Source organism: Procambarus clarkii, chromosome 50 (assembly GCF_040958095.1).
Source record: "Procambarus clarkii isolate CNS0578487 chromosome 50, FALCON_Pclarkii_2.0, whole genome shotgun sequence".
Lineage (NCBI taxonomy): Eukaryota > Metazoa > Arthropoda > Malacostraca > Decapoda > Cambaridae > Procambarus > Procambarus clarkii.
Window position 1 is genome coordinate 27600148 of NC_091199.1, and position 27342 is coordinate 27627489.

Consider the following 27342-nt stretch of genomic DNA (forward strand, 5'->3'; position numbering starts at 1 on the left):
GAAGATAAACAATCTTTGGACAACACCCACCAGTGGGACTCGAACCCAGAAAGCACAACTACCTTCCAGTAGCTGGCATAACTAGTATGCTTTAACCCACTACGCCATCAGACCTTACAAAAGAAGTAGATAGTTCGAGATATATATCTCAAACATCTCTACCTCCCGAAGGCACCAGATGAGTGAGGGGTCAGTCTGCATTTTTCGTCAAGCCACTGTCAATGTGAGAGAACTCGTGTCCAGCTTATAAGCCTATACTTGCATAAACCACAAGTGAAGATAAACAATCTTTGGACAACACCCACCAGTGGGACTCGAACCCAGAAAGCACAACTACCTTCCAGTAGCTGGCATAACTAGTATGCTTTAACCCACTACACCATCAGACCTTACAAAAGAAGTAGATAGTTCGAGATATATATCTCAAACATCTCTACCTCCCGAAGGCACCAGATGAGTGAGGGGTCAGTCTGCATTTTTCGTCAAGCCACTGTCAATGTGAGAGAACTCGTGTCCAGCTTATAAGCCTATACTTGCATAAACCACAAGTGAAGATAAACAATCTTTGGACAACACCCACCAGTGGGACTCGAACCCAGAAAGCACAACTACCTTCCAGTAGCTGGCATAACTAGTATGCTTTAACCCACTACGCCATCAACCTTACAAAAGAAGTAGATAGTTCGAGATATATATCTCAAACATCTCTACCTCCCGAAGGCACCAGATGAGTGAGGGGTCAGTCTGCATTTTTCGTCAAGCCACTGTCAATGTGAGAGAACTCGTGTCCAGCTTATAAGCCTATACTTGCATAAACCACAAGTGAAGATAAACAATCTTTGGACAACACCCACCAGTGGGACTCGAACCCAGAAAGCACAACTACCTTCCAGTAGCTGGCATAACTAGTATGCTTTAACCCACTACGCCATCAGACCTTACAAAAGAAGTAGATAGTTCGAGATATATATCTCAAACATCTCTACCTCCCGAAGGCACCAGATGAGTGAGGGGTCAGTCTGCATTTTTCGTCAAGCCACTGTCAATGTGAGAGAACTCGTGTCCAGCTTATAAGCCTATACTTGCATAAACCACAAGTGAAGATAAACAATCTTTGGACAACACCCACCAGTGGGACTCGAACCCAGAAAGCACAACTACCTTCCAGTAGCTGGCATAACTAGTATGCTTTAACCCACTACGCCATCAGACCTTACAAAAGAAGTAGATAGTTCGAGATATATATCTCAAACATCTCTACCTCCCGAAGGCACCAGATGAGTGAGGGGTCAGTCTGCATTTTTCGTCAAGCCACTGTCAATGTGAGAGAACTCGTGTCCAGCTTATAAGCCTATACTTGCATAAACCACAAGTGAAGATAAACAATCTTTGGACAACACCCACCAGTGGGACTCGAACCCAGAAAGCACAACTACCTTCCAGTAGCTGGCATAACTAGTATGCTTTAACCCACTACGCCATCAGACCTTACAAAAGAAGTAGATAGTTCGAGATATATATCTCAAACATCTCTACCTCCAGAAGGCACCAGATGAGTGAGGGGTCAGTCTGCATTTTTCGTCAAGCCACTGTCAATGTGAGAGAACTCGTGTCCAGCTTATAAGCCTATACTTGCATAAACCACAAGTGAAGATAAACAATCTTTGGACAACACCCACCAGTGGGACTCGAACCAGAAAGCACAACTACCTTCCAGTAGCTGGCATAACTAGTATGCTTTAACCCACTACGCCATCAAACCTTACAAAAGAAGTAGATAGTTCGAGATATATATCTCAAACATCTCTACCTCCCGAAGGCACCAGATGAGTGAGGGGTCAGTCTGCATTTTTCGTCAAGCCACTGTCAATGTGAGAGAACTCGTGTCCAGCTTATAAGCCTATACTTGCATAAACCACAAGTGAAGATAAACAATCTTTGGACAACACCCACCAGTGGGACTCGAACCCAGAAAGCACAACTACCTTTCAGTAGCTGGCATAACTAGTATGCTTTAACCCACTACGCCATCAGACCTTACAAAAGAAGTAGATAGTTCGAGATATATATCTCAAACATCTCTACCTCCCGAAGGCACCAGATGAGTGAGGGGTCAGTCTGCATTTTTCGTCAAGCCACTGTCAATGTGAGAGAACTCGTGTCCAGCTTATAAGCCTATACTTGCATAAACCACAAGTGAAGATAAACAATCTTTGGACAACACCCACCAGTGGGACTCGAACCCAGAAAGCACAACTACCTTCCAGTAGCTGGCATAACTAGTATGCTTTAACCCACTACGCCATCAGACCTTACAAAAGAAGTAGATAGTTCGAGATATATATCTCAAACATCTCTACCTCCCGAAGGCACCAGATGAGTGAGGGGTCAGTCTGCATTTTTCGTCAAGCCACTGTCAATGTGAGAGAACTCGTGTCCAGCTTATAAGCCTATACTTGCATAAACCACAAGTGAAGATAAACAATCTTTGGACAACACCCACCAGTGGGACTCGAACCCAGAAAGCACAACTACCTTCCAGTAGCTGGCATAACTAGTATGCTTTAACCCACTATGCCATCAGACCTTACAAAAGAAGTAGATAGTTCGAGATATATATCTCAAACATCTCTACCTCCCGAAGGCACCAGATGAGTGAGGGGTCAGTCTGCATTTTTCGTCAAGCCACTGTCAATGTGAGAGAACTCGTGTCCAGCTTATAAGCCTATACTTGCATAAACCACAAGTGAAGATAAACAATCTTTGGACAACACCCACCAGTGGGACTCGAACCCAGAAAGCACAACTACCTTCCAGTAGCTGGCATAACTAGTATGCTTTAACCCACTACGCCATCAGACCTTACAAAAGAAGTAGATAGTTCGAGATATATATCTCAAACATCTCTACCTCCCGAAGGCACCAGATGAGTGAGGGGTCAGTCTGCATTTTTCGTCAAGCCACTGTCAATGTGAGAGAACTCGTGTCCAGCTTATAAGCCTATACTTGCATAAACCACAAGTGAAGATAAACAATCTTTGGACAACACCCACCAGTGGGACTCGAACCCAGAAAGCACAACTACCTTCCAGTAGCTGGCATAACTAGTATGCTTTAACCCACTACGCCATCAAACCTTACAAAAGAAGTAGATAGTTCGAGATATATATCTCAAACATCTCTACCTCCCGAAGGCACCAGATGAGTGAGGGGTCAGTCTGCATTTTTCGTCAAGCCACTGTCAATGTGAGAGAACTCGTGTCCAGCTTATAAGCCTATACTTGCATAAACCACAAGTGAAGATAAACAATCTTTGGACAACACCCACCAGTGGGACTCGAACCCAGAAAGCACAACTACCTTCCAGTAGCTGGCATAACTAGTATGCTTTAACCCACTACGCCATCAGACCTTACAAAAGAAGTAGATAGTTCGAGATATATATCTCAAACATCTCTACCTCCCGAAGGCACCAGATGAGTGAGGGGTCAGTCTGCATTTTTCGTCAAGCAACTGTCAATGTGAGAGAACTCGTGTCCAGCTTATAAGCCTATACTTGCATAAACCACAAGTGAAGATAAACAATCTTTGGACAACACCCACCAGTGGGACTCGAACCCAGAAAGCACAACTACCTTCCAGTAGCTGGCATAACTAGTATGCTTTAACCCACTATGCCATCAGACCTTACAAAAGAAGTAGATAGTTCGAGATATATATCTCAAACATCTCTACCTCCCGAAGGCACCAGATGAGTGAGGGGTCAGTCTGCATTTTTCGTCAAGCCACTGTCAATGTGAGAGAACTCGTGTCCAGCTTATAAGCCTATACTTGCATAAACCACAAGTGAAGATAAACAATCTTTGGACAACACCCACCAGTGGGACTCGAACCCAGAAAGCACAACTACCTTCCAGTAGCTGGCATAACTAGTATGCTTTAACCCACTACGCCATCAGACCTTACAAAAGAAGTAGATAGTTCGAGATATATATCTCAAACATTATTAACATACTCCCAGATGCCACACCAGTTGTGTGGCATCTGGGAGTATGGGTTCGAGTCACTTCTGGGGTGTGAGTTTTCAGTTGCATATTGTCCAGGGGACCATTCTGGCTTGTTCGCATTTGTGTTCCTCACGTTTGCCCCTAAGAATGAGGTGATTTGGTAAAATGCTATGCCCATTTAACTATCCGAGTGCCGGCGGTGGGGTGGTTCAAATAGCCTCGGCTATCACCTCATTTTGTCCGGTCGTGATGGTCAAGTGGATTAAGGCGTCTTGTACATACCAGTTGCGTTGCTTCTGGGAGTATGGGTTCGAGTCACTTCTGGGGTGTGAGTTTTCAGTTGCATATTGTCCAGGGGACCATTCTGGCTTGTTCGCATATATATATATATATATATATATATATATATATATATATATATATATATATATATATATATATATATATATATATATATATATATATATATATATATATATGTGTGTGTGGTGTGTGTGTATGTATATGTGCGCATATGTATATGTATGTATTACACACACACACACAGATCACACTAACGTGATGCATCAAATAAACAAATCCACAAGGGCTGTGACGAGGATTCGAACCTGCGTCCGGGAGCATCCCAGACACTGCCATAATCGACTGAGCTACGATAGGGTTAAAAAGGGTTGAAACCGAAGTTCTACTGAACTTACTGGATCCCGTAGCCTCTCCGAGGCACAAACCAGGCTTTTACACAACCCCTCTCCCCCTGCACCCGAGCTATGGCAATAGGTCGTTCTCCCTCTTCGCCCTTACATCATCACACACAGAGATCACACTAACGTGATGCATCAAATGAACAAATCCACAAGGGCCGTGACGAGGATCAGTAGAATTTCGGTTTCAACCCTTTTAACTCTGTCGTAGCTCAGTCGATTAAGGCAGTGTCTGGGATGCTCCCGGACGCAGGTTCGAATCCTCGTCACGGCCCTTGTGGATTTGTTCATTTGTTTATATGTATGTATGTATGTGTATAAAGTATATGTTGAAGCTGATTAGAATTACATTTCACCTTTGTAAATACACAATAATGATACTTTGTAAAGACAACTTTACAGACCACTGGTCTGTAAAGACCATCAACCACAATATGTAGGGCATACGTAACTCTGTATATCTATGCATTTTTGACTGTAGGTTACCTTAGCATTTTAAAAGCACTACAATCACCTTCTGTGGTTGATTGTTCAATAAATCCCTGAACTATATGTTTAACAAATCTCTGACAGTGTCCGTGGGGGACAAGAAAATGTTTATATTTTGGTTAGCATTGAAAATTTGTGGCCACGTCTGTGGTAGAAAGTAATAATAATAATAATAATAATAATAATAATAATAATAATAATAATAATAATAATAATAATATAATATAATAATAAACTGTCACTTCACCTTGGTCCTCCCCACTGCCAGAATCCCTTTTTTCCTCCCTCACTGCCACTTTCCCTTTTACCTCTCCACACTGCCACTTCGTCTTGTTCCTTCCCAACTGCCACGCCCCCCTTGGACGTTCCCCACTGACATTTTCACTTTGTCCTCCCCCTCTGCAACATCCCCTTGGCCCTCCCGCACTGCCACTTCCCCTTGGTCATCACCCACTGCAACATCCCCTTGGCCCTCCCGCACTGCCACTTCCCCTTGGTCATCACCCACTGCCACTTCCCCTTGGTCATCACCCACTGCCACATCCCCTTGGTCCTGCCCCAATGCCAAATCACCTTGGTCCTCCACCGCTGTCACACCTCCCTTGGTCCTCCCCCACTACCACTTCCTCTTAATCCTCCCGCACTGCTACTTGCACTTGGTCCTCCCCCACTGCCTCATCTCCTTGGCCTTCCCCCACTTCCTCATCTCCTTGACCATCCCCCACTGCCTCCTCCCCTTGGCCCTCCCCTACAGCCTCCTTCCCTTGGCCCTCCCCCACTGCCTCATCTCCTTGGCCCTCCCCCACTGCCTCCTCCCCTTGGCCCTCCCCCACAGCCTCCTTCCCTTGGCCCTCCCCCACTGCCTCATCTCCTTAGCCCTCCCCCACAGCCTCCTTCAATTGGCCCTCCCCCACTGCCTCATCTCCTTGGCCCTCCCCCACTGCCTCATCTCCTTGGCCCTCCCCCTCTGCCTCATCTCCTTGGCCCTCCCCCACTGCCTCATTCCCTTGACCCTCCCCCACTGCCTCATCTCCTTGGCCCTCCCCTACTGCCTCATCCCCTTGACCCTCCCCCACTGCCTCATCCCCTTGACCCTCCCCCACTGCCTCATCTCCTTGACCCTCCCCCACTGCCTCATCTCCTTGGCCCTCCCCCACTGCCTCATCTCCTTGGCCCTCCCCCACTGCCTCATCTCCTTGGCCCTCCCCCACTGCCTCATCTCCTTGGCCCTCCCCCACTGCCTCATCTCCTTGGCCCTCCCCCACTGCCTCATTCCCTTGACCCTCCCCCACTGCCTCATCTCCTTGGCCCTCCCCTACTGCCTCATCCCCTTGACCCTCCCCCACTGCCTCATCCCCTTGACCCTCCCCCACTGCCTCATCTCCTTGACCCTCCCCCACTGCCTCATCTCCTTGGCCCTACCCCACTGCCTCATCTCCTTGGCCCTCCCCCACTGCCTCATCTCCTTGGCCCTCCCCCACTGCCTCATTCCTTTGACCCTCCCCCACTGCCTCATCTCCTTGGGCGTCCCCTACTGCCTCTTCCCCTTGACCCTCCCCCACTGCCCCATCCCCTTGACCCTCCCCCACTGCCTCATCTCCTTGACCCTCCCCCACTGCCTCATCTCCTTGGCCCTCCCCCACTGCCTCATCTCCTTGGCCCTCCCCCACTGCCTCATCTCCTTGGCCCTCCCCCACTGCCTCATCTCCTTGGCCCTCCCCCACTGCCTCATCTCCTTGGCCATCCCCCACTGCCTCATCTCCTTGGCCCTCCCCCACTGCCTCATCTCCTTGGCCCTCCCCCACTGCCTCATCTCCTTGGCCCTCCCCCACTGCCTCATCCCCTTGACCCTCCCCCACTGCCTCATCTCCTTGACCCTCCCCCACTGCCTCATCTCCTTGGCCCTCCCCCACTGCCTCATCTCCTTGGCCCTACCCCACTGCCTCATCTCCTTGGCCCTCCCCACTGCCTCATTCCTTTGACCCTCCCCCACTCCCTCATCTCCTTGGGCGTCCCCTACTGCCTCTTCCCCTTGACCCTCCCCCACTGCCTCATCCCCTTGACCCTCCCCCACTGCCTCATCTCCTTGACCCTCCCCCACTGCCTCATCTCCTTGGCCCTCCCCCACTGCCTCATCTCCTTGGCCCTCCCCCACTGCCTCATCTCCTTGGCCCTCCCCCACTGCCTCATCTCCTTGGCCCTCCCCCACTGCCTCATCTCCTTGGCCATCCCCCACTGCCTCATCTCCTTGGCCCTCCCCCACTGCCTCATCTCCTTGGCCCTCCCCCACTGCCTCATCTCCTTGGCCCTCCCCCACTGCCTCCTCCCCTTGGCCCTCCCCCACAGCCTCCTTCCCTTGGCCCTTCCCCACTGCCTCACCTCCTTGGCCCCCCCCCCACTGCCTCATCTCCTTGGCCCTTCCCCACTGCCTCATCTCCTTGGCCCTCCCCCACTGCCTCATCTCCTGGGCCCTCCCCCACTGCCTCCTCCCCTTGGCCCTCCCCCACAGCCTCCTTCCCTTGGCCCTCCCCCACTGCTTCATCTCCTTGGCCCTTCCCTACTGCCTCATCTCCTTGGCCCTCCCCACTGCCTCATCTCCTGGGCCCTCCCCCACAGCCTCCTTCCCTTGACCCTCCCCCACTGCCTCATCTCCTTGGCCCTCCCCACTGCCTCATCTCCTTGGCCCTCCCCCACTGCCTCCTCCCCTTGGCCCTCCCCCACAGCCTCCTTTCCTTGGCCCTCCCCCACTGCCTCATCTCTTTGGCCCTCCCCTACTGCCTCATCCCCTTGACCCTCCCCCACTGCCTCCTCCCTTGGCCCTCCCCCACTGCCTCATCTCCTTGGCCCTCCCCCACTGCCTCCTCCCCTTGGCCCTCCCCCACAGCCTCCTTCCCTTGGCCTTTCCCCACTTCCTCATCTCCTTGGCCCTCCCCCACTGCCTCATCTCCTGGGCCCTCCCCCACAGCCTCCTTCTCTTGGCCCTCCCCCACTGCCTCATCTCCTTGGCCCTCCCCCACTGCCTCCTCCCTTGGTCCTCCCCCACAGCCTCCTTTCCTTGGCCCTCCCCCACTGCCTCATCTCCTTGGCCCTTCCCCACTGCCTCATCTCCTTGGCCCTCCCCCACTGCCTCCTCCCCTTGGCCCTCCCCCCAGCCTCCTTCCCTTGACCCTCCCCCACTGCCTCATCTCCTTGGCCCTTCCCCACTGCCTCATCTCCTTGGCCCTCCCCCACTGCCTCATCTCCTGGGCCCTCCCCCACAGCCTCCTTCCCTTGGCCCTCCCCCACTGCCTCATCTCCTTGGCCCTCCCCCACTGCCTCCTCCCCTTGGCCCTCCCCCACAGCCTCCTTCCCTTGACCCTCCCCCACTGCCTCATCCCCTTGACCCTCCCCCACTGCCTCATCTCCTTGGCCCTCCCCCACTGCCTCATCTCCTTGGCCCTCCCTTACTGCCTCATCTCCTTGGCCATCCCCCACTGCCTCATCTCCTTGGCCCTCCCCCACTGCCTCATCTCCTTCGCCCTCCCCCACTGCCTCATCTCCTTGGCCCTCCCCCTGCCTCCTCCCTTGGCCCTCCCCCACAGCCTCCTTCCCTTGGCCCTCCCCCACTGCCTCATCCCCTTGACCCTCCCCTACTGCCACATCCCCTTGACCCTCCCCTACTGCCTCATCTCCTTGACCCTCCCCCACAGCCTCCTTCCCTTGACCCTCCCCCACTGCCTCATCTCCTTGGCCCTCCCCTACTGCCTCATCCCCTTGACCCTCCCCTACTGCCTCCTCCTCTTGACCCTCCCCCACTGCATCATCTCCTTGGCCCTCCCCCACTGCCTCATCCCCTTGACCCTCCCCCACTGCTGTCGTGACGCTGAACCCCGGTTCATTCCGAACACAGCGATTACACAACACATAACACCTTGCCTCAGCAACCGTTACTACCACCTATACTCCTACACACACCAGACCCTTGAGGCGTACCACTCGGTTTGTACTGGAACACAATGAATGAACATATGGAAGGAATTTAAAGGCCGTCGGGTTTTGTCATTTAATTACAAAGAATAGACTCTGACAAATAAATACATATTAACATACTCTATTAGGTCAATACACTTCCAATACCCATAGACCACTTGATCTCCGCGATCACCCCACACACTCAAAACTTCCGCCTAAGTCCCTAATACGGAATGATTACTACAACGCTCCACACCCGGTTAGTCTTACATTCAATACTCACATACTGCAGACTTAACTTGGTCACTAAGATCACAACAGGCTCTCGCATAGCTGTCTGCTACACTTCGCTGCTGCCACAAACGGAGACCTCGGAGGACTTGCCAGTTCAACTTCCAAACCAGACTGACTCCAGCCAACCATGGCCTCAATCATTTCACCACGCCTCTCAGGAAGGTATAATCCGATTAACCTTAGAACTAGAGCGGTAGCCTTGATCCTAGAAGCCTGACGAAGAATAATTCCTCTTTCCAGGAATTATTAATTTGGCTAAACAGCTTCGGTCTTAATCTTTGACCTTTCTTAGATATGTGATCCATAGTCTGTCTACTTACATGTACTTTCAATCATCATTCGTTAAGTGTTGTAGTAATGATCCTCTAGCTAATAATTCCTACTAACTTGTGGATTACAACACTGCATCATCTCCTTGGCCCTCCCCACTGCCTCATCTCCTTGGCCTTTCCCCACTGCCTCATCTCCTTGGCCCTCCCCCACTGCCTCATCTCCTTGGCCCTCCCCCACTGCCTCATCCCCTTGACCCTCCCCCACTGCCTCATCTCCTTGGCCCTCCCCCACTGCCTCATCTCCTTGGCCTTCCCCCACTGCCTCATCTCCTTGGCCCTCCCCCACTGCCTCATCCTCTTGGCCCTCCCCCACTGCCTCATCTCCTTGGCCCTCCCCTACTGCCTCATCCCTTTGACCCTCCCCCACTGCCTCATCTCCTTGGTTTTCCCCACTGCCACACCCCCCTTGGGCCACCCAACTGCCTCTTCCCCTTAGTCCTCCCCACTGCAACATCCCATTGGGCCTCCCCAACTGCCACATCCTCTTGGTCCTCCACTGCCACATCCCCCTTGGTGCTCCCCTACTGCCACATCCCTTCGGCCCTTCCCCACTGCCACATCCCTATGGTCCTCCCCCACAGCCACTTTCCCTGGGTCCATCTTTGGCAGAGACGGAGGGATATATTAACATATGTACCTTAACAGAGGAATATATCACCGTCTTTGTCAGGAGAGGTGTGATATATTAACATCTGTGACAGGGACGGAGGACTATATTACCATCTGTAGAGACGGAGGGCTATATTACCATCTGTGACAGGGACGGAGGGCTATATTACCATCTATGACAGAGACGGAGGGCTATATTACCATCTTTGACAGAGACGGAAGGCTATATTACCATCTGTGACAGGGACGGAAGGCTATATTACCATCTGCGACAGGGACGGAAGGCTATATTACCATCTGTGACAGGGACGGAGGCGGTGCACCAGCTGACGCAGCCCTCGCCCCAGACACTGCGTCTGGCTGCCACCAACAAGCAGGATTATTGGGAGACATTGCCCATCGAACACCGCTGGGCGCTCTGGTCCACCTTCAGCGTCGCCAGCGAGAGTACCGGGTGAGTCTGGGACCTTCCTTCTGTTGTTACTGTTACTGGTGCTGTTGTTACTGTTGCTGCTGCTGTTGTTAATGTTGCTGTTACTATTACCGCCGTTGTTGGTGCTGCTGTTGTTACTGTTGCTGCTGCTGCTGCTGTTACTGTTGCTACTGTTGTTGGTGCTGCTGTTGTTACTGTTCCTGCTGTTATTAATGTTACTGGTGCTGCTGTTGTTACTGGTGCTGCTGTTGTTACTGTTGCTGCTGTTGAAAATGTTGCTGCTGTAGTTACTGGTGCTGTTGTTATTACTAATGCTGCTGTTGTTGCTGTTGTTGGTGCTGTGGTTGTTACTGTTGCTGCTGTTGTTACTGTTGCTCTTGATGCTGTTGTTACTGTTGTTGTTGATGCTGTTGTTACTGTTGCTGCTGTTGATACTTTTTTCTGTTGTTGTTACTGTTGCTGCTGATGTTACTGTTGCGGATCCTGCTGTTGTTACTGTTGTTGTTCTTATTAATGTTGCTGCTTTTGTTACTGTTGTTACTGTTGCTGCTGTTGTTACTGATGCTGCTGTTGTTACTGTTGCCGTTGTTGTTACTGTTGCTACTGCTGTTACTGTTGTTGTTACTATTGCTCCTGTTGTTACTGTTGCTGGTGTTGCTGCTGTTACTGTTACTGGCTCTGCTATTGTTACTGGTGCTGATACTGCTGTTGTCACTGTTGCTAGTGCTGCCGTTGTTCCTGTTTCGGCTTTTGTTATTGTTGCTGATGTTGTTATTGTGCTGCTTTTGTTACTGTTGCTTGCGCTGCTGTTGTTACTGGTCCTGGCACTGCTGTTGTTACTGTTACTGCAGTTGTTAATAATGCTGTTGTTGTTGGTATTGCTTCTGTTGTTATTGGTGTAGTTGTTGTTACTGTTGCTGCATTTGTTACTGTTGCTGGTGCTGCTGTTGTCACCGTTGTTGGTGCTGTTGTTGTTACTGTTGCTGCTGTTGTTGATGTTGCTGCTGTTGTTACTGTTGCTGCTATTGTTAATGTTGCTGTTGTTGTTACTGTTGCTGTATTTGTTACTGTTGCTGGCGCTGCTGTTGTTACTGGTGCTGTTTCTGTTACATGTTTCTTCTGTTCTTACTGGTGCTGTTGGTGTTACTATTGCTGCTTTTTTTACTGTTGTTGGTGCTGTTGTTACTTACATCACCAGCAACCGTAACAACAGCAACACCAAGAAGAGTAACAACAGCAATACCAGTAACAACAGCAGCACCAAGAACAGGAACAGCAAAAACAGTAACAATGACGTTGTTACTGTTGCTGGTGTTGCTGTTGTTACTGTTGCTTGTGCTGATGTTGTTGCTGTTGTAGGTGCTCCTTTTGATACGGTTGCTAATGATGCTGTTGTTACTGGTGTTGCTGTTCTTAATGTTACTGGTGCTGGTGTTTTTACTGTTGCTGGTGCTGCTGTTTTTATTGTTGCTTGTGATGTTGTTTCTAGTTTTGCTGGTATTACTGTTGTTACTGGTGTTGTTGTTGTTACTTTTGCTGCTGTTGTTACTGGTGCTGTTAATGCTGTTGTTACTGGTGCTGTTAATGCTGTTGTTACTGTTGCTGGTGCCGTTGCTTTTACAGGTGTTGCTGGTGCTGTTGTTTGTACAGGTGTTGCTGGTGCTGTTGTTTGTACAGGTGTTGCTGGTGCTGTTGTTTTTACAGGTGTTGCTGTTGTTACTGTTGATACTATTGCAGGTGTTGTTACTTTTGCTGGTGTTTCTGTTGTTACTGTTGCTTTTGCTGCTGTTGTTACTGTTCCTGGTGCTGTTGTTTTTACAGGTGTTGCTGTTGTTTCAGTTGCTGCTGTTGATACTATTGCAGCTGTTGTTACTTTTGCTGGTGCTGCTGTTGTTAATGTTACTTTTCCTGCTGTTGTTACTGTTCCTTGTGCTGTTGTTGTTACTGTTGTTTGTGACGTTGTTGTTACTGTTGCTGGTGCTGCTGTTGTTAATATTGCGGGTGCTGCTGTTGCTACTGTTGCTTTTGCTGTGGTTGTTACTGTTGCTGGTGCTGATGTTGATACTGTTGTTGGTGCTTCTGTTGTTACTGTTGCTTGTGCTGTTGTTGTTACTTTTGCTTGTGCTGCTGTTATTACTGTTGGTTGTGCTGTTGTTGTTACTTTTGCTTGCGCTGCTGTTGTTACTGTTGCTGATGTTGTTACTAGTGTTTCTGTTGTTACTGTTGCTGGCGTTAGTGTTACAGTTGCTGCTGTTTTTACAGTTGATGGTGCTGCTTTTTTTTTGCTGAAGTTGCTGGTGCTGCTGTTTTTACTGTTGCTGTTGGTACTGTTTCACGTGCGGCTGTTGTTACATGTGTTTCTGTTATTACTGTTGCTGCTGTTTTTACTGTTGCTTGTGCTGCTGTTGTTAATGATGTTGAAGTTGTTACTGTTGCTTGTGCTTCTGTTGTTACTGTTGCTTGTGCTGCTGTTGTTGCTGGTGCTGTATTGTTACTGCTGCTGGTGCTGCTGCTGTTACTGTTGCTTGTGCCGGTGTTGTTACTTTTGCTAGTGCTGCTGTTTTTGTTGCTTGTTCTACTGCTGCTGTTGTTACTGTTGCTGGATCGGTTGATACTAGTTTTTCTGTTGTTACTGTTGCTGACGTTGATGTTGTTACTGTTGCTGACGTTGATGTTGTTACTCTTGCTGGTGCTGTTGTTACTAGTGTTTCTGTTGTTACTGTTTTTGGCGTTGGTGTTGTTACTGTTGCAGACATTGCTGTTGTTCCTGTTATTGATGCTGCTGTTGTTACTGATGTTCCTGCTGTTACTCTTGCTACTGTTGTTACTGATGTTGCTGTTGTTACTGTTGCTTGTGCGATTTTTGTTATTGTTGGTGGTGTTGTTACTATTTTTGTTGTTGTTGTTACAGTTGCTGATGTTTTTACTGTTGATGGTGCTGCTTTTTTCTTTTGCTGAAGTTGCTTGTGCTGGCGTTTGTACTGTTGCTGGAGTTGTTACTGTTACTGGAGCGGTTGTGATTATTGCATTTCTGTTCCTGCTGTTTTTACTGTTGATACTGTTGTTACAGTTACTGCTTGTTACGGCCCTCTTGGGTCGCAACTGGGTTCTTTCTCTGATATTAGTAGAGCTTGGGTATCCGGCCCCAAGCTAGTAGTGGCTTTCAAGGGGTGTGCTCCGTAACGCAAGTAAATTAAAGGGGAAGGGATAAAACTGCTCTCTATTAAGTATAAATTAGCACCACCACCATGAATAAATATATAAACAGTCTCACACTTATTATTACTACACTTATTTACAATCACTTGTCTTCCTCCGAAGACTCAAGACGTTCACGGTGCTCAAGACGAGTAGTCCTGGTTCTATTGTGGCCTCACGATGAATCCTTTGATTCCCTCGGCGAGTCTACCCCGGCCACAGGCCAGCCAAATCACAGTCCCACTGGGTGCGCAGTCGTGGAGGCCGTCAACCACAAATCCAGCCTTTAGCTGGCAGGTTCCAATCAGCAACGCTGCGTAGGCCACTCCACGACCGATACTAGGGTTGCGAGCCCTAGGCAGGAGCCTCGTGTGATTCCACAGATCACTCTCCTCACCACAACACCCCAGTGGTTAGTCTTCTCCACTAGTCAGCCCCGGGTACGACAATCCCTGGCTCTGCCACCTCACAGGCAGGCTAACACAACAGTGTTCATCCGGGGGGGTGACTCACAGCTGCTGCAGCAAACACGTGGAGACTCTTCGGCTGCCTTGGGTAGACTGATCCAACTTCCATTACAGCAGTCCCAGGTCGACTCTGTAATCGGACACGTCATCAGTACCGGTTACACTCTAGGGCACCTCACTTACAGGCTTAGACACAAACGCCCACCTATCCACTGCATAGATGGCGTTGCTGTCCAAGCGTCACCTCACCGGAGGTCAGCAGTGGCTGTGGTATGAGCTGATCAGGACGGGAAACCAGCCCTCGTGGCCAGTATATCTCGTCCTATTGTTACTATTGCTGGTGATTTTACTGTTGCTACTGCTTGTGCTGCTGACTGTCGTGATGGTATGGCTACTGCTTGTGCTGCTGACTGTCGTGATTGTATGGCTACTGCTTGTGCTGCTGACTGTGCTGTTTGTAGAGTAGCAAAATCTGCAAATTTGCAGATGATACGAAAATCAGTAGGGAAATTAATTCGGAGGAGGACTCACTATCACTTCAAGTTGATCTAGATAGGGTTTTGAAATGGTCAAAGGATTGGCAAATGCAGTTTAATGCTGATAACTGCAAAGTTCTGAGGCTAGGTAATGATGATAGAGTTACAAGATACGAGCTAGATGGTGTTGAGATTGCGAAGTCGGATTGCGAAAGGGATCTGGGAGTTATGATTAGTAAGAATTTAAAACAAAAGGATCAATGCATAAATGTTCGTAATAAGGCAAATCGGACACTTGGATTTATTAATCGCAGCGTTAGTAACAAGACACCTGGTGTGGTTCTCAAGCTATATCTTGCTTTAGTTAGGCCCCATTTAGATTATGCAGTTCAGTTTTAGTCCCCATATTATAGAATGGATATAAATTCACTTGAACGTGTCCAGCGTAGGATGACTAAGTTAATTCCCCAAATTAGAAATCTTTCATATGAAGAAAGATTAACAAAGCTTAAGTTGCATTCACTGGAAAGGCGAAGAGTTAGGGGTGACATGATAGAGGTTTACAAGTGGGTGAATGGACATAACAAAGGGGATATTAATAGGGTATTAAAAGTATCAACACAAGACAGAACACGAAACAATGGGTTTAGAATTGGATAAGTTTAGATTTAGGAAAGACTTGGGTAAATACTGGTTTAGTAACAGGGTTGTTGATTTGTGGAACCAATTGCCGCGTAACATTGTGGAGGTGGGGTCCCTCGATTGTTTCAAGCGCGGGTTGGACAAGTATATGAGTGGGATTGGGTGGCTATAAATAGGAGCTGCCTCGTATGGGCCAATAGGCCTTCTGCAGTTGCCTTTGTTCTTATGTTCTTTACTGCATAATATAAATGGGGCCTAACCAGAGCAAGATATAGCTGAAGAACCACACCAGGTGTCTTGTTACTAACGCTTCGATTAATAAATCCCAGTGTCCTATTCGCCTTATTACGAACATTCATGCACTGATCCTGGTACTGTTGCTGCTGCTGTTGTTACTCTTGATGGTGCAGCTGTTCTTACTGTTGCTTGTGCTGCCGGTATTAATCATGCTGGTGCTGTTGTCATTAATGTTACTGGTGCTGCTGTTATTACTGCTGCTGATGCTGCTGTGGTTAATGTTGCAGGTGCTGTTGTTTTCACTGTTGCTGGTGCTTTTGTTGTTGCTGGTGCTGTTGTTTTTACAGTTGCCAGGTGTTGCTTTTGGTACTGGTGTTGACTTTGTTACTGTTGCTGCTCTTGTTACTGTTGCTTGTGCTGCTCTTTTTACAGGTGTTGCTGTTGTTACTGTGGCTTGTTCTGCTGTTGTTACTATGGCTTGTGCTGTTGTTGCTACTGTAGCTGGTGTTTTTACTGTTGCTGGTGCTGCTGTTGATACTGGAGTTGATGTTTTTATTATTGCTGCTGTTGTTACTGTTGTTGTTGTTACTACTGCTGGTGCTGCTGTTGTTACTGGTGTTGCTGTTGTTATTGATAATGCTGTTGTTACTGTTTCTGCTGTTATTACAGTTGCTTCTGTTGTTATTGTTGCTTGTGCTACTGTGTTTACTTTTGCTGGTGATACTGTTGTTACTATTGCTGGTGATTTTACTGTTGCTACTGCTTGTGCTGCTGACTGTCGTGATGGTATGGCTACTGCTTGTGCTGCTGACTGTCGTGATTGTATGGCTACTGCTTGTGCTGCTGACTGTGCTGTTTGTAGAGTTTCTGCGGCTTAATGGGGTGCTTTTATTCATACTGTTTGTGCTGTTTCCTGTGATGCTTGTAATGCTGCTGCTGCCGATTGTGTTGCTTGAAGAGCTACTGTTTTTGCTGCTGACTGGGGTGCTTGTAGTTTTGCTGCTTTTGTTACTGTTGCTGCTGCTGTTATATTTTCTGGTGCTGCTGTTGATCCTGGTGCTTCTGTTATTATTGTTGCTGGTGCTGCTGTTGTTACTGTTGGTGCTGTTGTTACTGTTGCTGGTGCTGCTGTTGTTACTGGTGCAGGTGCCGCTGTTGTTACTGTTTCTGATATTGTTACTGTTGTTGCTGTTGTTACTTTTGCTGCTGTTATTACTGAACCAGCTGTTGTTACTGTTGTTGGTGCTGCTGTTGTTACTATTGCCACTGTTGTTACTGTTCCTTGAGCTTCTGTTGTTACTGTTGATGCTGTTGTTACTGTTGCTTGTACTGCTGTTGTTATTGTTGCTTGAACTGCTGTTGTTACTGTTGTTGTTGCTTTTAGGGTTAATGATGCTGGTGCTGCTGTGTATAATGTTGGTGGTACTTCTGTTTTTACGATTGCTGTTGCTGCTGTTGTTACTTTTGCTGGTGCTACGGTTGTTACTGTTGCTACTGTTGATACTGTACCTGCTGTGGTTACTGTCCTTTATGCTGCTGTTGTTACTGTTCCTGTTGTTGTTACTTTCCGTTATGCTGCTGTTGTTACTGTTGCTTCTGCTGCTGTTGATACTGTTGCTGGTGCTGTTGCTTTTACTGGTGCAGGTGTTGATGTTTTTACTGTTGTTGTGCTTCTATTTTTACTGCTGCTGATGTTGTTGTTACTGTTGCTCCTGTTGTTACTGTTGCTGGTGCTGCTATGTTTTATGTTACTGCTATTGTTACAGTTGCTGCTGTTGTAACTGTTGATGGAGCTGCGTTTTTTTCTGTTGTTGCTGTTGTTACTGTTGTTACTAACGCTTCGATTAATAAATCCCAGTGTCCTATTTGCCTTATTACGAACATTCATGCAATGATCCTTTTGTTTTAAATTCTTACTTATCATAACTCCCAGATCCCTTTCGCAATTCGACTTCGCAATCTCAACACCATCTAGCTCGTATTTTGTAACTCTATCATCATTACCTAGCCTCAAAACTTTACATTTATCAACATTAAACTGCATCTGCCAATCCTTTGACCATTTCAAAACCCTATTTAGATCAACTTGAAGTGACAGTGAGTCTTCTTCCGTGTTAATTTCCCTGCCGATTTTTGTATCATCGGCAAATTTGCAAATGTTGCTACTCAAACCTGAATCTAAATCATTGATATATATTATAAACAACAGAGGTCCCAGGACAGAGCCCTGAGGCACTCCACTTACAACATTTTCCCACTCTGACTTAACCCCATTTATACTAACTCTCTGTTTCCTTTGGAATAGCCATGCCTAATCCAACTTAATATAGCACCTCCAATACCATGAGCCTCTATTTTTTTAATCAGTCTTTCATGTGGCACTGTATCAAAAGCTTTGCTAAAGTCAAGGTACACAACATCACAATCCTTACCACTATCAACTGCCTCAACTATGCTGGAATAAAAAGATAGCAAATTTGTTAAACATGAATGGCCATTTGTAAAACCATGTTGCGACTCATTTATTAATTTGTGTTTTTCAAGATGAAGACGAATTTTATTTGCAATTATCGATTCAAGTAACTTTCCCACAATAGACGTTAGGCTAATTGGCCGATAGTTTGACGCAAGTGATCAATCTCCTTTCTTAAAAATTGGTATCACATTAGCAACTTTCCATAACTCTGGCACTCTGCCTGACTCTATTGATTTATTAAATATGGTAGACAGTGGCTCGGAAAGCTCCTCTTTGCATTCTTTAAGCAACCTGGCAAACACTTCATCCGGCCCTGGCGATTTGTTTGGTTTGAGTTTAGCTATTTGTTTAAGAACATCCTCCCTGGTAACTGCTAAACTAGTCAACCTGTCCTTATCTCCACCCACATAGACTTGTTCGGCTGAAGGCATATTGTTAAGTTCTTTAGTAAATACAGATATAAAATATTTGTTAAAAATACTACTCATCTCCTTGTCATTATCCGTTATTTGACCTGTCTCAGATTTTAATGAACCTATCCTTTCCCTAGTCTTAGTTCGATATAACTGAAAAAAACCCTTTAGGATTTGACTTTGCTTGCTCTGCTATGCGAACTTCATAGTTTCTTTTTGCTTTCCTAATCTCTTTTTTAACATTTCTAACCAGTTGTATGAATTCCTGTTCTAAACTGACTTCCCCATTCTTAATCCTTTTGTACCACGCTCTCTTTTTACCTATAAGGTTCTTCAGATCCTTTGTTATCCACTTTGGATCATTAGTATTCGATCTATTCAATTTATATGGTATACCACGTTCCTGGGCTTCGCTTAGATATTTTTAAATAGGTTATATTTTGAGTCCACATCGAAAACCCCTTTTACGTCACCTATCGCTGGGTTCACGTCTAGCTCCAAGACCGGCCCAAACCCCATACTCTAGACTTTCCAATCTATTGACCCAATAAATTTCTTAAGTTATTGAAATTAGCTTTTCGAAAATAAGGTACTTTAACATAATTGTCTCCTACAGATCTATTCCATTCTATGAAAAATCTGTTGTTGCTGGTGTTGTTACTGTTGCTGCTGTTACTACTCTTTTTATTGTTGCTGCTGTTGTTGTTACTGTTGCTTGTGCTGCCGTTGTTACAGGTATTGTTGTTGTTGCAGTTGCTGGTGTTGGTAATGTTGCTGCTCCTCGTTATTGTTGCTGCTGTTGTTACTGTTGCTTGTGCTGCTGTTGTTACTCTTGCTGGTACTGTGTTGGTTAATGATGCTGTTGCTGCTGTTGTTACTGCTGCTGATTCTGCTGTTGTTACTTTTCCTGGTTTTTCTGTTGTAACTATTGCTGGTGCTGCTGTTGTTACTGTTGCTGTTCTGCTGCGTTTAAAGGTGTTGCTGTTGTTACTGTACTTTATGCTGCTGTTGTTACTGTTGCTGATGCTGTTGTTGTTACTGTTGCTGGTGCTATTGGGGTTAATGATGCTGGTGCTGCTGTGGTTAATGATGGTGGTGCTTCTGTTGTTACTGCTGCTGGTGCTGCTGTTGTTACTGGTGATGTTGTTGTTACTGTTTCTGATATTGTTACTGTTGTTGCTGTTGTTACTTTTGCTGCTGTTGTTACTGTACCAGCTGTTGTTACTGTTGATGTTGCTGCTGTTGTTACTATTGCTACTGTTGTTACTGTTGCTTGTGCTTCTGTTGTTACTGTTGCTGCTCTTGTTACTGTTGCTTGTACTGCTATTGTTACTGTTGCTTGAACTGCTGTTGTTACTGTTGCTTGTACTGCTGTTGTTACTGTTGCTTGTGCTGCTGTTGTTACTGTTGCTTGTGCTTCAGTTGTTACTGTTGCTGCTGATGTTACTGTTGCTGGTGCTATTGGGGTTAATGATGCTGGTGCTGCTGTGCTTAATGTGGTGGTGCTTCTGTTGTTACTATTGCTGGTGCTGCTGTTGTTACTGTTGCTGGTGCTACAGTTGTTACTGTTGCTGCTGTTGTTACTGTTCCTGTGTTGTTACTGTCTTTATGCTGCTGTTGTTACTATTGCTTCTGTTGTTGTTGTTACTGTGGCTGGTGCTGTTGTTTTTACTGTTGCTGGTGCTGACGTTTTTACTGTTGTTGTGCTTCTATTTTTGCTGCTTCTGATGTTGCTGTTGTTACTGTTGCTCCTGTTGTTACTGTTGCTAATGCTGCTATGTTTTCTGTTACTGCTATTGTTACAGTGTCTGCTGTTGTTACTGTTGATGGAGCTGCTGTTTTTTCTGTTGCTGGTGCTGTTGCTGTTGCGTTTAAAGGCGTTGCTGTTGTTACTGTCCTTTATGCTGCTGTTGCTACTGTTGCTGGTTGTGCTGTTGTTACTGTTCCTGGTGCTGTTGTAGTTACTGTTCCTCGTGTTGCTGTTGTGACTATTGCTGCTGATTTTACTGTTGCTACTGCTTGTGCTGTTGACTGTGCTATTTGTAGAGCTTCTGCTTTTGCTGCTGATTGTGTTGCTTGTAGAGCTACTGCTTGTGCTGCTGAGGGTACTTTTGCTGGTGCTGCTGTTGTTACTGGTGCTGTTGTTTTTGCTGTTGCTGCGGTTCGTACTGCTGCTGGTGCTGCTGTTGTTACTTGTGCGTCTTTTGTTACTGTTACTGCCATTGGTACAGGTGCTGCTGTTGTTTCCGCTGCTGCTGTTGTTACTTTCGCTGTTGTTGTTACTGTTGCTGCTGCTTTTGTTACTGTTGCTGCTGTTGTTACTGTTGATGGTTCTGCTATTGTTACTGTTGCTGGTGCTGCTGTTGTTTTTTGTTACTGTTTTTTGTGCTTTGTTGTTTGTTGCTTGTGCTTCTGTTGTTACTGTTGCTGCTTGTGTTACTTTTGCTTGTACTGCTGTTTTACTGTTGCTTGTGCTTCTGTTGTTAATTTTTACTGTTTTTGCTGTTGCTGATGTTGTTATTGTTGCTGCTGTTGTTACTGTTGCTGGTGCTGCTATTGCTCCTGTTGCTGATATGGTTACTGTTACTGTGGCTGCTGTTGTTACTGTTGCTGTTGTTGTTACTGTTGCTGCTATTGCTGCTGTTTTCGTTACTGTTACTGTTATTACTGTTGTTTCTGTGGCTACTGTTGTTACTCTCCCTGCTGTTGGTACTATTGCTGCTGTGTTACTATTGCTGTTGCTGATGTTTTTACTGTTGCTGCTGGTGTTACTGTGGCTTCGGGTGTTACTGTTGCTGCTGGTGTTACTGTTGCTGCTGTTACTACTCTTTTTATTGTTGCTCTTGTTGTTACTGTTGCTTGTGCTGCTGTTGTTACAGGTATTTCTGTTGTTACTGTTGCTGGTGTTGGTAATGTTGCTGCTGCTGTTCTTACAGGTATTGCTGTTGTTGCTGGTGTTGGAAATGTTGCTGCTGCTGTTATTGTTGCTTCTGTTGTTACTGTTGCTGGTGCTGCTGTTGTTACTGTTACTATTGTTGCTGTTGTTACTGTTGCTGTTACTTTTACTGCTGTTGTTACTGTTGTTGCTGTTGTTACTGTGGCTCCTGTTGTTACTGTTGCTGCTGTTGTTACTGTGTTTGCTGTTGTTACTTTTGCTTGTGCTGCTCTTGTGTCTGATGCTGCTGTTGTTACTGTTGCTGATGTTCTTACTGGTGCTGGTGCTGCTGTTCTTACTGTTGCGTTCATTATTACTGTTGCTGGTGCTGTTGCTGTTACTTTTGCTTGTGTTCCTGTTGTTATTTATTGTATTTACTGTTGCTGTTGTAGCTGTTGATACTGGTGTCGTTGTTGTTACTATTGCTGCTGTTGTTATTGTTGTTGTTGTTGTTACTGTTGCTGGTTATGTTAATGTTACTCTTGCTGGTGCTGCTGTTGCTACCGTTGTTTGTTTTTGTTGTTACTGTTGCTGCTGTTGTTGTTACTGTTGCTGCTGTTGTTGTTACTGTTGCTTGTGCTGCTCTTGTTACTCTTGCTGGTTCTGTGGTGGGTAATGTTACTGGTGCTGCTGTTGTTACTGTTGCTGATTCTGCCGTTGTTACTTTTCCTGGTTTTTCTGTTGTAACTATTGCTGGTGCTGCTATTGTTACTGTTGCTGGTACTGCTGTTGTTAACTTTGCTGCTCTTGATACTGTTCCTGATGCTGCTGTTGTTAATCTTGCTGCTGTGGATAATATGGCAGGGGCTACTGTTGTTACTGTTGCTAGTGCTTCTGTTGTTACTGTTGCTGGTGTTGTTGTTTTTAATGTTGCTGGTGCTGCTGTTGTTACTGTCTCTGGTGATTCTGTTGTTAAAGGTGTTGCTATTGTTACTGTTGCTTTCGCTGCTGTTGTTACTGTTGCTGCTGTTGTTATAGTTGCTTATGATTCTGTTGTTACTGGTGTTGTTGTTTTTACTGTTGCTGCTGTTATTACTGTTGCTGGTGCTGCTGTTGTCACTCTTGCTTGTGCTACTGTTGTTACTATTGTTGATGCTGCTGTTATTACTATTGCTGCGTGATTTTCTTGGGCAACCGCCTGTGCTGCTGACAATCGTGCTTGTATAGATACTGCTTATGCTACTGACTGTGCTGTTTGCATAGCTACTGCTTGTGGTGATGTCTGTGTTGTTTGTAGAGCAATTGCTTGTGATGCTGACTGTGCTGCTTACTGTGATGCTTGTAGTGATACTGCTTGCGCTGCTGAGTGTGATGCTTGTAATGCTGCTTGAGCTGCTGCTGACTGTGGTGCTTGTAGAGTTCCTGCTGTTTTTACTGTTGCTGCTGATGTTGTTACTGTTTCTGGAGCTGATGTTGTTACTGTTGCTGGTGCTGCTGTTGTTACTGGTGCTGCTGTTTTTGATGCTGCTGTTGTTGATGTGTCAGTTGTTGTTAATGATGATGATGTTCTTACTGTTGCTGGAGCTCTTGTTGTACTAGAGCTCCTGTTTTTACTGTTACTACTGTTGTTACTGTTGCTGTTGTTGTTACCGTTGCTGTTGTTGTTACTGGTGATGTTGTTGTTACTGTTGATGTTGTTGGTACTGGTGTTGTTGTTGTTACCAGTGTTGCTGTTGTTACTGTTGCTGGTGCTGCTGTTGTTACTGCTGCTGGTGCTGTTGTTGTTACAAGTGCTGCCGTTGTTACTGTTGCTGGCGATCCTGTTGTTACAGGTGTTGCTCTTGTTAGTGTTGCTGGCGCTCCTGTTTTTACAGTTGCTTATGATTCTGTTGTTAGTGGTGTTGTTGTTTTTACTGTTGCTACTGTTGTTACAGTTGCTGCTGTTTTTACAGTTGCTGCTGTTTTTACAGTTGCTGCTGTTTTTACAGTTGCTGCTGTTGTTACTGTTGCTGGTGCTGCTGTTGTCACTCTTGCTTGTGCTACTGTTGTTACTATTGTTGATGCTGCTGTTGTTACTATTGCTGCGTGATATTCTGTACCTACCGCCTGTGCTGCTGACAGTCATGCTTGTATAGATACTGCTTATGCTACTGACTGTGCTGTTTGCATAGCTACTGCTTGTACTGCTGACTGTGTTGTTTGTAGAGCAATTGCTTGTGATGCTGATTGTGCTGCTTACTGTGGTGATTGTAGTGATACTGCTTGCGCTGCTGAGTGTGATGCTTGTAATGCTGCTTGTGATGCTGCTGCTGCTGCCGACTCTGGTGCTTGTAGAGTTTCTGCTGTTTTTACGGTTGCTGCTGATGTTGTTACTGTTTCTAGAGCTGATGTTGTTATTGTTGCTGGTGCTGCTGTTGTTGATGTGTCGGTTGTTGTTAATGATGCTGATGTTGTTACTGTTGCTGGTGCTTCTGTTGTTACTAGTGCTCCTTTTGTTGCTGTTACTGCGGTTGTTACTGTTGCTGATGTTGTTGCCGTTGCTTCTGTTGTTACTGGTGATGTTGTTGTTACTGTAGTTGTTACTGTTGCTGTTGTTGGTACTGGTGTTGCTGTTGTTACCAGTGTTGCTGCTGTTAATACTGCTAGTGCTGCTGTTGTTACTGCTGCTGGTGCTGCTGTTGTTACAGGTGTTGCTGTTGTTACAGCTGATGCTGTTGTTACTGTTCCTTGTGCTGTTGTTGTTACTATTGCTGGTGATGTTACTGTTGCTGTTGCTGCTGTTTTTACTGGTGTTGATTTTATTGTTGCTGCTGTTGTTACTGTTGCTGGTGCTGCTATTGTTCCTGTTTCTGCTGTTGTTACTGTTACTGTGACTGCTGTTTTTACTGTTGCTGCTGCTTTTTGTTACTCCTGTTGATACTGTTGTTGTTACTACTGTTGTTTCTGTGGCTACTGTTGTTACTGTGCCTGCTGCTGTTACTATTGCTGCTGTTGTTACTATTGCTGTTGCTGGTGTTGTTACTGTTGCTGCTGGTGTTACTGTTGCTGCTGTTACTACTCTTTTTATTGTTGCTGTTGTAGTTACTGTTACTTGTGCTGCCGTTGTTACAGGTATTGCTGTTGTTGCAAGTGCTGGTGTTGGTAATGTTGCTGCTGCTCGTTATTGTTGCTTCTGTTTTTACTGTTGCTCTTGCTGCTGTTGATACTGTTACTATTGTTGCTGTTGTTACTGTTGCTGCTGTTGTTACTGTTACTGCTGTTGTTACTGTTACTGCTGTTGTTACTGTTGCTGCTGTTGTTACTGTGGTTGCTGTTGTTACTATTGCTGCTGTTGTTACTGTGTCTGCTGTTGTCACTGTTACTGCTGTTGTTACTGTTGCTGGTGCTGCTGTTGTTGCTGATGCTGCTGCTGTTGTTGCTGATGCTGCTGTTGTTACTGTTGCTTCCATTATTACTGTTGCTGGTGCTGCTGTTGTTACTTTTGCTTGTGCTCCTGTTGTTATTGTTGATGGTGTATTTACTGCTGCTGGTGCTGCTTTTGTTACTGGTTTCATTGTTGTTACTATTGCTTCTGTTGTTACTGTTGTTGTTGTTGTTTTTACTGTTGCTGCTGTTGTTACAGTTGCTGCTGTTTTTACAGTTGCTGCTATTGTTACGGTTGCTGGTGCTGTTGTTGTCATTCTTGCTTGTGCTACTTTTGTTGCCATTGTTGATGCTGCTGTTGATACTACTGCTGCTGGATTTACTGTGGCAACCGCCTATGCTGCTTACAGTCGTGCTTGTAGAGTTATTGCTTGTGATGCTGACTGTGCTGTTTGTAGGACTACTGATTGTGCTGCTTACTGTGGTGCTTGTTGTGATACTACTTACGCGGCCGAGAGTGATGCCTGTATTGCTGCGTGTGCTGCTGCTGCTGCTGCTGCTGCTGACAGAGGTGCTTATAGAGTTCCAGCTGTTTTTACTGTTGCTGCTGATGTTCTTACTGTTTCTGGTGCTGATTTTGTTACTGTAGCTGGTGCTGCTCTTGGTACTGGTACTGCTGTTGTTGATGTGTCGGTTGTTGTTAATGATGCGGATGTTGTTATGTTGCTGGTGCTCCTGTTGTTACAAGTGCTGCTGTTGTTACTGTTACTGTTGCTGCTGTTGTTACCGTTGCTGCTGTTGTTACTGGTGCTGTTGTAGTTACTGTTGCTGCTGTTGGTACTGGTGTTGCTGTTGTTACCTGTGTTGCTGTTGTTACTGCTGCTGGTGCTGCTGTTGTTACAGGTGTTGCTGTTGTTAGAGCTGTTGCTGTTGTTACTGTTGTTTGTGCTGCTGTTGTTACTATTGCTGGTAATGTTACTGTTGCTAGTGCGGCTGCTTTTACTGATATTAATGTTATTGTTGCTGCTGTTGTTTCTGTTGTTATTGTTGTTACAGTTGCTGCTGTTGTTACTGTTGCTTGTGCTACTGTGTTACTATTGCTGGTGCTAGTGTTGTTACTATTGCTGCTGATTTTACTGTTGCTACTGTTTGTGGTGCTGACTGTGCTGTTTGTAGACGTTCGGCTTTTGCTTCTTACTGGGGGTGCTTGCATTAATTCTGCTTATGCTGCTGACTGTGTTGGTTGTAGAGGTACTGTTTGTGCTCTTCACTGTAATGATTGTAGAGCTACTGCTTGTGTTCCTGACTGTAGTGCTTGTAGTGTTGCTGCTGTTTTTACTGTTGCTGCTGTTATTCCTTTTTTTCTGGTGCTACTGTTGTTACTGGTGCTGCTGATTTCGCCGTTGCTGCTGTTGTTACTTGTGCTGTTGTTGTTACTGTTGCTGCTGTTGTTACTGTTGCGGCTGTTGTTTCTGTTGCTGCTTTTGTTACTGTAGCTGCTGTTGTTACTGATGCTTCTGTTGTTACTGTTGATGGTGCTGCTATTGTTACTGTTGCTTGTGCTGCTGTTGTTACTGTTGTTGCTGTTGTTACTGTTGCGTGTGCTTCTGTTGTTATTGATGCTGCTCTTGTTACTGTTGCTTGTACTGCTTTTGCTAATGTAGCTTGTGCTTCTGTTTTTACTGTTGCTGGTGTTGTTACTGTTGCTAGTCTGTTGTTACGGTTGCTGGTGCTGCTGTTGTTACGGTTGCTGGTGCTGCTGTGGTTAATGTTGTTGGTGCTGCTGTTGTTATTATTGTTGGTGGTGCTGGTATTAATGCTGGTACTGCTGTGTTGTTACTGTTGCTACTGTTGTTACTGTTGCTGCTGTTGTTACTGATGATTCTGTTGTTACTGTTGTTGGTGCTGTTATTGTTACAGGTGTTGCTGTTGTTACTGATGCTTGTGCTGCTGTTGTTACTGTTGCTGGTGCTGCTGTTGTTACTGTTGCTGGTGCTGCTGTTGTTATGGGTGCTGCTGTTCTTACTGGGAGCTGCTGTTGGTACTTTTCCTGCGATTGATACTGGTGTTGTTGTTACTGTTGCTGCTATTTTTACTGTTGATTGTGCTCCTGTTGTTACAGGAGATGTTGTTGTTCATGTTGCTGGTGTTATTACTGTTGTTGCTGTTGCTACTGTTGCTGCTGTTGATACTTTTGCTGGTGCTGCTTTTGTTACTTATACTGTTTTTGTTACTGTTCCTGTTGTTACTTTTGCTGCTGCGGCCTTGGTTAATGTTGCAGATGATGCTGTTGTTACTGTTGCTGGTGAAAATGTTTTTACTGTTGCTGGAGCTGCCTTGGTTAAAGTTACAGTTGCTTATGTTGTTGCTGTTGCAGGT

The 27342-nt window shown here is 46.1% G+C and overlaps 1 protein-coding gene across 1 annotated transcript in view; it reads left to right on the plus strand.

Moving 5' to 3' along the window:
- LOC138351720 (S-layer protein-like) overlaps positions 1-27342 on the plus strand; it is a 50524-nt gene that overhangs the window by 18805 nt on the left and 4377 nt on the right. Inside the window, exons 2-5 of the mRNA XM_069303744.1 lie at positions 10659-10837; positions 19342-19460; positions 25241-25633; positions 27086-27340. Coding sequence (XP_069159845.1) covers positions 10659-10837; positions 19342-19460; positions 25241-25633; positions 27086-27340 — 946 coding nt within the window. The remainder of the gene's footprint in view (positions 1-10658; positions 10838-19341; positions 19461-25240; positions 25634-27085; positions 27341-27342) is intronic.